The 9,527-nt window shown below is 38.2% G+C and overlaps 1 protein-coding gene across 9 annotated transcripts; it reads left to right on the top strand.

Annotated features, from left to right (window-relative positions):
- Window positions 1-499: 499 nt before the first annotated feature.
- On the top strand, window positions 500-9,413 carry LOC124214631 (uncharacterized). Of its 9 annotated transcripts, none has more exons than XM_069134182.1 (14): window positions 1,281-2,087; window positions 2,177-2,374; window positions 3,587-3,671; window positions 3,804-3,970; window positions 4,506-4,681; window positions 4,799-4,931; window positions 5,358-5,396; window positions 5,755-5,802; window positions 6,544-6,733; window positions 6,807-7,114; window positions 7,428-7,696; window positions 7,791-7,898; window positions 8,384-8,528; window positions 8,712-8,780. In XM_069134182.1, exons 2-13 carry the CDS (start codon window positions 2,288-2,290, stop codon window positions 8,517-8,519), a joined length of 1,746 nt encoding a protein of 581 aa, XP_068990283.1. In that variant the 5' UTR covers window positions 1,281-2,087; window positions 2,177-2,287; the 3' UTR covers window positions 8,520-8,528; window positions 8,712-8,780. The 9 variants fall into 9 exon arrangements, 8 of the variants coding, with proteins under 8 accessions (XP_068990282.1, XP_068990285.1, XP_068990286.1 ...); XR_011176571.1 differs by having other exon boundaries at window positions 1,282-2,087; window positions 8,384-8,635; window positions 8,712-9,412; XM_069134183.1 differs by having other exon boundaries at window positions 1,282-2,087; window positions 8,384-8,521; window positions 8,712-8,782.
- The last annotated feature ends 114 nt before the right edge of the window (window positions 9,414-9,527 follow it).

Genomic DNA, 9,527 nt, shown 5'->3' with positions numbered 1-9,527 from the left:
GCAAAAAGTATACCTGTATATAAGACATTCTAGTTTGCGGCCAAAATAACATATTTTCCAATTAATAACTGTTATTCGTTTAGAAAACTTATATCCTTAAACTTTGACCTTTTTCTAGGATTTAGATACTTCACATAAAAATGTGTGACGAGTGAAAAAACAACAATAGCTCAAATATTTCATGCTTAACTTAAGGTAAATCATAGCTAAATAAACTACGACGCGATCCTCGTGTTGAGTCCTAGTTCTTGTACTCGCGGTATAACAGCAGAGTCGGCAACCATTTGCAGTTCGGTACTATTATTATACGTATATATTAGACCTGTCCTTAAGAAGCGCAAAATCGAATTTTAATGGTCTCAACTCCTAAATTGGTTCGTAATAATTCAAAAAAAAATTCAGAATTTTTAAAAAATTTTCCCTCCATATTTACCCATCGCTAGGAAGCCTTACTTTTTCCCATAAGAAAAGCATTGATTTTTCGTGATTTTTCATCTTTTTTTTACCGCTGCCCTAATTATCAGCTAAAAAATCGTAAATTCTCAGAAAATGTTGACAGTTACGTTACCTTTTTGCTGAATTTTTTGGAATTCGATTCAAGCATTTTTGGGCTGGATCAATCACATTTTTACTCTCAGCCGGGTTCTTGAAATTGGTTTTTGTGGGGATACGACGCGCCCGAACAGCAAGTAAAGCAGGAAAAACAGAAAAATTTTAAATCATAGCAGAATCGATTTGGCTGCAGGGGTGGCCTCGAATTTTGTTTACGTGATTAATTATTTTGTACAAAGAATTCCGTATGTTTTAAGACTACTCCGATTGAATTCTTCCGATATTTAACTCTCCAAATCACGTTTTTCGACTTGTTTCCGCGTTTTTCGCAACATATAGAGAATAAAGATGTGATTGATCTAGCCCAAAAATGCTTGTATCGAATTCCAACAAATTCGAATCGAAACGAATTGAAGCGAGTTTCTTGCACGACCGTGAAATTTATTAGTTAAAAATGACTGACCAAATTGTTATACAGACTTCATTCGTGGTTAGGTTTGATTACTTCAACGATTTATTATTTATTTAAGAATTTATTGAAAACGGTTGCATTTGCACCCGCGTTTTCGTTTCGAGTTGACACATAATGTCTCGTAATGTGCTTCGACGTATAAATTAAATCGCTGGTCCAGGAATTTTAGTGTTTTTAGTGAAACAGGTATTTTAACTTGAATACACTTTGGTACATGAAATCAAAATTAAAAACGCTGCTTATCAATAAGAAGCTGGAGTAGGAAAATCGTATCGGTACAATTGTTTTCGGTGTGATTTGTACGGAATATTGGGAATTTCCTTCCTTTATCACAGATGCGAAAACGCTTCTCCCTGATTGGTGAGTAACCGGTTGACCACTGCTGCTGATCCAATCAAATTTCTGGGCCAGTCCGGCAAATCAAAAAAAGCAGAAAAACAGCGAGCCCTGAAGATTAACTTCCTTCTACGATTGGAGGAAATATTATTCCACGCTCCTGTTCGAAATATTATTCCGCGTAGTCGGTTTAGTGTTAGTGAGAAACTTGATAAACTTAATACTTCTCTAGGTGGGGACACTATAAAGGCTACGAAACGAACGTCGAAAATCCACTCAGTCGCGACTAAACCTGTAACTTCGGTAGTGTGCGTAGACTTTCCAGGGTAATTCAAGTTGCGAAGTTACATGGTTGGCTTTTCTCAGCAAGATTTCTGCGACGCGTTCTTCATTTTACGAATAATTTTATTTTTCACTCCGTACACGCGTCAACCGGCGCATCCGAAAAGTAACGCAGGCGATGTGAATTGGCAACAAGCACACATTACCGAGATTTTTCTCTGCTAGTATTTACATATTTTCTTTACAGAAATATTCGTATAACGTCTTTCACCGATAATCTATCGACCGTTAACTTACGATTTATTTTTGCTCGACCCTTGCTCGCGTGTTTTCGATCCTCGAACATTTTTCACGATTCCGTATCGCTGAATCTTGAGGAAATAGAATTCTTAATCAGGTTACACAAATGCATATACTTTCCCGAATCGCGACACTTGCAATGTCCGTACGTAAATCACTGAAAATACTGAACTTGTTGTTATCCGAGTAACTCGTGCTAAAGGTTCTAATTGCCACCTCGATATCATGTCACAGATAATCTGATAAATGGAGCGATCTCCCGCCAATATTCAGCGGCAGCGAACAACTCGTCTTCTTCATCGTCGCACGTGACACGTACAATGCAATCCTGAGATTCTTGTCGAAATGTGCGGCCTCAAAATTATTGTATTCACCCTTTGCATTTGGCACGTTTCTGCCGTGCTAATGAAAGATCAATGTCAGCGGGAATACGTACGTATGAACAACTTGTAAAAATTGAAACACGGCTCACGTCGCACCCACTTAAAACCGCGAAGATGCGCCAATTTCACACAGATTAGCCCCACGCAATATTTTACCCCGCAATCCGGATTTTCTCTTTGCAAGACATGCCATGGGATCAAAATTTTAGACTAACGAATAAGTTCGGGAATAAAAAATTTTGAGCGACTGGTACTTGGCGGATATAATTTCGTGTGAAATGAGGTAGAATTTCAAGTGTTTTTATGTGATTGCGGTCTAACTGAGCCAATGCATGTATTTCATTGTAAGATTAATCGTAGTACTCGTACTTTGCTTTCAATTTGCATTTTTGAAAGCGTTCGTTATATTTGTGAAAGAAACATCACTTGCGGGAGAATTTGCGATGTAGATAAACTCTCGTCCGGAGTCTGAGACCAGCCACAAACTATATGTGTACGAAGCGGAAATGATAACAACCACATTGGCCTGTAAGACGAAAGATTCCATAACGATGAAATTTATGTTGGAAGTTCTTGCTTCGGTACGCACATAGCCTTATACGGTGACTTGTCACCATTTTTTTTCAGTTATCAACAGAGCACATCCCGAACTTATAGATTCGTGTTGTAATTTAACAAGAAAAATTATAAGATCCCATTTCGTATCGAGGATTACATTTTTTCGTCGACATCTGTGTTAATAATTTATTTAAATAAACACAAACGATCCACATTTGATATTGTTTTCCTTATTTTCATAAATGATTGAGTCACCAACATATCGTCAGAGGCCTTTAGTCGTTCAAAGAAAGCATATCTGTATGTTTATTGCCCAGACCTTTATTTACGATGTACACGAAATCATTTCTCGATAGTGATTTGACGTCAAACGCCGGAAAATATTTCGTGGAACTTGCTTCGCGAGGCAAAAGCAGACGAGCGAAATGTATCGTTTTTAATTTTGCAACAACTTTTCAAGGTACTGAGTTCTGCTATCTATTGTGAACCCAGAGCGCAAAGCTCAGCAGGACTATTTTAGATCAGAGTCTAAAATTCCAGACAGTAAGAAGGTATCCATCCGTAACTCGACATAAAACATTAACATACACTAAAACTATTTCTCCGCAGGTTGTTAAACATAACGGAGCTTTCGTTCATTGGTGGAGCAGTTCGCGAATTGAAGAAAAAAATATACACTTTAAATACTCTTTACGATTTCCAGGAGTTCCCTGCACAGTGGAAATCGACAGAAAATGACACTCTAGGACCTGGCAAGATGAAAGTAGTTTATGACAAAGACGCAAACGGTGAGATTCTTAGGAATAAAATTGCTCGAAATTTATCTGGTTGATCTAAGTAAGTCAAGATCAATCGATCTTCATTAAAAACGTTCGGTTCGTTCGGTGATATGACGTGTTCTGGCATACTTTGTTTCAAAGAGGTTCGTGCGACGTTCGTTAATGGACCGAAAGATGTTTGGATAACAGCACTTATCAAACCGACTGACAACGCCAACTGTCCTAAGACCCTCGAAGATGCTGAGAATCTTTTTCTATATAATCAAAATTATAATCACCGATCCAATACTGCACACAAAGCGTCAAAGGTAATTAACTTCCGACCACGTGACAGAGAGTCAAATTTTAGTAAACTTTCGCAGGTTGACTGTAAGACAGAAAGCTTCGTATACACCATATTTCGACAAATGTATGTAAGATCAAGCAATCGTAAACTTAGTAATTCTGTCAAATTCAGGGCTATTTTCAATTCTTCGTTTTATGGGGGTAGTCGGGCGGAATTTTGATCGTACTGAGTTTTTCGTTCTTAAAACGACTAGAAAAGATCAGATGAAAAATTTCTTTCAACCGGGTTAAAATGATGATAGTATGTGTTCTGAAACAAAAATTCAATCTTCTGTGACAAAGTGTATGCGCTAAGAATTTTTTCTAGAGGTACGCAAAAAATTTCCTGCCAATAATTCCTCTATAACTTCCACGATGCAGACTTTCTGAATAAACATCATAGATCAGTTACGTTGTTATGTCTTAAGTCAGCATAAAGTCAAATTATTTACAATTTCAAAAATCGACACATGTGTCATATTCCGACCAAGCATTATACAGATGCGTTGTTGTTTTCAGAATGCCGAAAAGCTAATGACCATCCCAAAACCAATTACTGGTTGTTATTATTTCAATATAACGGATGAAAACGGCACCAATTGGTTATACGGCGGTCAATTTTACAATACGTCCAATCCTCACATCGATCCTCACCCGAAATGCAAACTAGAGTACTATCCCCCTGGTGACACGACGTGAGTTCCTAACGTACAATTTCATTCCATAACTCGACCATATTAAGTATCTGCTGTGAAAATTGGCGCATGGCTGAATCAGCTATAACAAGGCAGTTTTTTCATTACTGTTTTCAGGAAAGAACGTGTAAACATTCGTGTGACAGTACCGACATTGTGCCGCACGCTAGCATTATGCGTGATAAGCCATAACGGAAGCAGAACCGGAAAGGAATGCGACTCGCCTCAAACGGAGGAACAGTTTGAAAGGGTAATACAGCATTAGACTTACTTTATTTGCGAATATTCGATTAATACGATACATTCTATATCTTGTTTTGTTTCAATGGCCCACGGTTATTTCCAATTGGCAACTATACATACATGATTGCACTTCCACGTTATCATTTTCTTGCTCTGTCAATATTGATGCTAAAAACACTTTTTTTAAAGATTCAATTTATGTAGGTATACGTAGGTAGAATATTTTGTATGCGCTACCTCCGTCAACACGCGACTGCCTTAAAGCTTTTACGGAAGATAGAATTTGTGGCATGTGCGCAAATAGGGACTTTTTGACTCGTGTGAGGTACTTTGCACTCGTCAAGAAATCTCTATTTCATGCGCGCGTGCTACGGAAATAACTATATTGCGATCTAACGGGTCTCTGAACTGATGTTTTCTCAATTCTTTTCAGGACACGTGGGACTACTGTGAAGATACAGTTTTGGGAGACGTAAGTGTTGCTTGACATTTAAATTTTCTATATTGATACAATTAATTCTGAACATAAAAATTAAAAGTGACAAAATTACGGCTTCGATACCCTTAAATTCAACTGTACTGTGTACAACACTACAGTCGAACCTTGATCGATGGAAAGGGCTTTGAGGTACCGCCAGCATCGGTTCTGCGGGAACCTCGATTCTGCGGAATCCGGTTCAAAGCTGTCCGGACAATCGAAGTCCGACTGTATAGGGCACTGTTTGTCAGTATGTAATTTGGCCAATTTTACTTAATTTTTTTTTTAATCCGATAAATGATCTTGTACAAGACAATACAAGATATTGAAGCAAAGATTTATTGTGTTTCAGGAATGGAGTAACTGTACGCTTCGTGAGCAGTCCTCGAAACTTCAAGCGGTAAGCTTTGCGTTTTTCTGAAATTCGATCATAGTATCGGAAAACTCAAATTTGAGTCCAAATCCAAACGAACTCATAAGTTCGCTAGGTTTGTTTAATTGTACAAAGGCTATGAAATACGTTTTGGAAGCAGCAAGGAAAACTAATCTCGATTGCTTGTGTGAAATAATAATGATCAAAAATCAAAACTTGATCTTTGTTGTGCTGAAACAATAAGCCCGTTGAATTTTCGACCTTAAGATCAAGAAAATGTTTGCATCAAGTATCTAAGAGAGAGATTAACGGTGAGCCTTGGCCGATTCTGAGCGCAGTTGCCTCTGCTCTCCCTTAAGGTTCACTGTACAATATTTTCTTCTAATCATTCGCGGCGAAACCATGATATTAGGTGTGGAGCACTCCACACCTCGAATTTTAGTAGGTGTGAATTCCTCAACTCACATATTTGCACTTTCGAAAAATTAAATTTGGTTTCGATTACTAGAATATCAACGATGCTGCAAGATTAGTTGGACGATGCAGCTATAATATCCACATCCACCAAAATATAGGTGAAGAATTGAATCTTGACCTTCTGAGATAAACGAATTCATCAATCTTAACAAGTGCGGAAAAGCAACTTCCGGTATATCTAAGTGAAATGAAAGTGTACTTTGTATAAAATAGACCGAAACTCAGTTCCACACCTTGGAAATATACGTACCGCACAACCTGTTTCTAATTACATAAATCTTCTTGTTATAGAAACAAAATATACGTCTGAATCATTCAGAATGGATAGTGGATGTTACACGGGAAGAAGAAAGCGAATGCAATTCTAATCGTAGTTATTACGTGTCGATTTACACGGTCATTGGTCAATGCACATTTCAAAATGAAACAGTGGAGTATTATCGTTGGCAACCTTTTATCTCTGACGAAGTGTTCCGCTTCAGTGCGTAATTCAAATGTGCTAACTTTTTATAATAAAACGAATCAATTAATGAATTTACATGATTTATTTGCAGCTCCTCCACGTGCCTGCAATTACCAGCCCACAGAAGATAGCCCCTATTCCCTCGAACTTGTTGCGACTATTCTTCCCCACGTCGCACTGGGTGCCATTTTAGTAGGAATACTACTTCATTGGATTAGGAAGTACAACTATTTGATAGCTGTAGATAAGCTCAAAAACGAAAAGTCGCAAAGAGCTCCGGAACAGAGTGATGACAGAGCATCGAAGGGAATTTTGTTGGTTTATACCAAGGGTTCGCTGTCATTCATGGATAAAATGGAAAATTTTCGAAATTGTTTGAAGCTTGCTTGTCGCTGCAGGGTAAGATTATTTGTAAACCTAAAGACCAGTCGTCGTACATTCTTCACGTGTTGTCCGAAGTACAGAGAGGATCTCGCGAAGAGGGCTTTTCTCTCACTCGAGAAAGACCCAACGAAAAACGGTCGAAGCAAGGCAAAGAGTCACCTCGGTTACCTTGAATGGTTCCCATTCGGGAAATCCTCTCATTGTCAAGGGAGGATATTAAATTAAAGTCAAGCACTTCGCGTTGTTGGCGACCAAGTATCCGGATGTCGAATGCACAAGTTATGCGGCATCGCGTCAACCTCTTTAAACGCTTTGTCTCTGATTCTAGGTTTACGACTTGCAGTCGCAGGAAGACGAGGATGACGTTGCAACATACGGAGCTACAGAATGGATTGGCAAGTTGTTACTGAATGGCAGCAAAGTAATTTTCGTTGACACCCCGGAGTTCCGTTCTATGGTCAATGGAATCGAATCTGACACAGCGGAAGAACGTGAACCGGTTGTTGACTCGCGTGATCTTGCGTTGCGATACGCTGTTGAGTCAGCTAAGAACGTCCAAGATCCCTCGACTCAATATTGCCAGCACTTTGTTGTTCGGTTAGTGACTGTGGAGAGAAATCGCGTTTCTTTCAATAAGCCGTGGTACAATATTCCAGTTCTCATTTCTAACCATACATTCCTCGATTCGCAGATGGGACGAAATAAAAACTACCGACGACTGGAATGACCCATTATCGTTGATCGCACCTCACATTCGTTTCAATCTTCCGGAGAATTTCGATACTTTGTGCAAGTACATGTGAGTTATATTTCTTTACTTTTCAATCTACGGAGTATGTTGAATGTTAGCGAAATATGGTGCAGCGCCGAACTCGGAAATCGGATTCTCTCTTTGACGTCATAATTATTTTTTTATATCTCGTTCGACGGTTGTAATAGATACTTAGAACGGAGACTTATTAGAATTCGAGTCATTAGAGTGATATTTCGGAAGGACCCAGAATGAGAACCGTCTGACTTGCAAAAACTATCGAGTGACAAGAATATTGTTCACGGTACAAAATATCTATCGTGCACACATCATTTCATTACATGTATACTGATTTCTAATATTTTTGACATCATTTCACCTGATTCGCCATTGGTTCAGTGTCGTAACTCGATTCACTGCACCAAAGACCATAGAACTTCGACCGTCACAAAACCAAGCCGAATTACCTGGTCGATATATTTTAAAGCTTGCGTGAGTTTAAAATTCAGCCGTAATCGATTTGTCTGTTGCAGCCGCAACTCAATGGGTACAAAATTCAACTACCATGTAGTTGACGTCCCAAATGCTGCTGAAGCTTCATACGAGCAAAGTATCTCACAGGATTGTCCACGAGCGCTATTGGTTCCGTTTCGTCAAAAATACTACTAACTGTAATAAGTAAATCGATTATGATTGTGCTCACTGAAATGATGCATAAGGTTGCAGAAAAACTTTGAAATAAATTAGTAATGGCAATGATACTGTGTTGCCAAGAAAATGTGAAGGTATTATTTAATCGGCTATGGATTAGGTTTACAAAAAGTTTTGAAGTGCTCAATATTACTTTGCTTTATGTTATAGCCGTTGTTCTCAGTGGATTAATACTTCAGGACGTTTCTTCGGTTCTTCGTGAAAAAAATGTATCACATATCGTAATTTCAACGTACATTCTTGATGTAATGTTAAAACTAAGTAATATAGATAATTTGTACTCAATCATTTTAATTAAAATGATAATTTCAACAATATAACGGCGACGATAGCAAATTTGTCACCTTCGCGATTTTGTGCCATGTATGATACTTGAAAAGAAACAAAGACGAATTGCGGGTGGGTAAAACTTCAAAATGACGAAGACATAACAAGTAACTTAACCGAGTTTCCGTATTGAGAAATGTATTCGGTGTTTCAATTCGTTTTGACTGATGAACTTACGGACACAGTGCTGAAATAAAAAACCGTTTCCGTCAGCTAGCCCGCGATAAGAGTTGAGTTGCCACACCGAATACATTTCTCAGTAACTAAACTCCTACTAGGATTACATATTCCAAGGTAAATTATGGCTAATTCACGTATCAAAATATGCCTGATTCGGAATGAACTTCGATGTTTACTGCTTTCACTGCAAAAAGTACACCTGTATACAAGGCATTCTAGTTTTGCGGCCAAAATAACATATTTTCCAATCAATAATTGTTATTCGTTTATAAAACTCATATACTTAAGATTCGAATATCCTCTACAATATGTATTGATTTCAAACAAAAATGCCTGACGAGTGAAACTCTACAATAGCTCAATTATTTCACGTCGAACTTGAGGTAAATCATTGTTACATAAGCCACGACGCGATCCTCGTGTTGGGTCGTAGTTGTTGTACCAGTAGTATAAGAGCAG

This window comes from Neodiprion pinetum, chromosome 3, assembly GCF_021155775.2.
Source record: "Neodiprion pinetum isolate iyNeoPine1 chromosome 3, iyNeoPine1.2, whole genome shotgun sequence".
In the NCBI taxonomy this organism is placed as follows: Eukaryota; Metazoa; Arthropoda; class Insecta; order Hymenoptera; family Diprionidae; genus Neodiprion; species Neodiprion pinetum.
The sequence above is the reverse complement of the archived record's forward strand: the minus strand, read 5'-3'. Positions and strand labels throughout refer to the sequence as shown.

Excerpts from the sequence above, each read along its gene's own strand:
- LOC124214631 (XM_069134181.1), top strand. The coding sequence starts at position 2,288 with ATGTGCGGCCTCAAAATTATTGTATTCACCCTTTGCATTTGGCACGTT. Across the intron at positions 2,375-3,586 it reads ATCAATGTCAGCGGGAATAC|GAGTTCCCTGCACAGTGGAA; the intron begins GTACGTATGAAC and ends TACGATTTCCAG. Across the intron at positions 5,397-5,754 it reads AAGATACAGTTTTGGGAGAC|GAATGGAGTAACTGTACGCT; the intron begins GTAAGTGTTGCT and ends ATTGTGTTTCAG.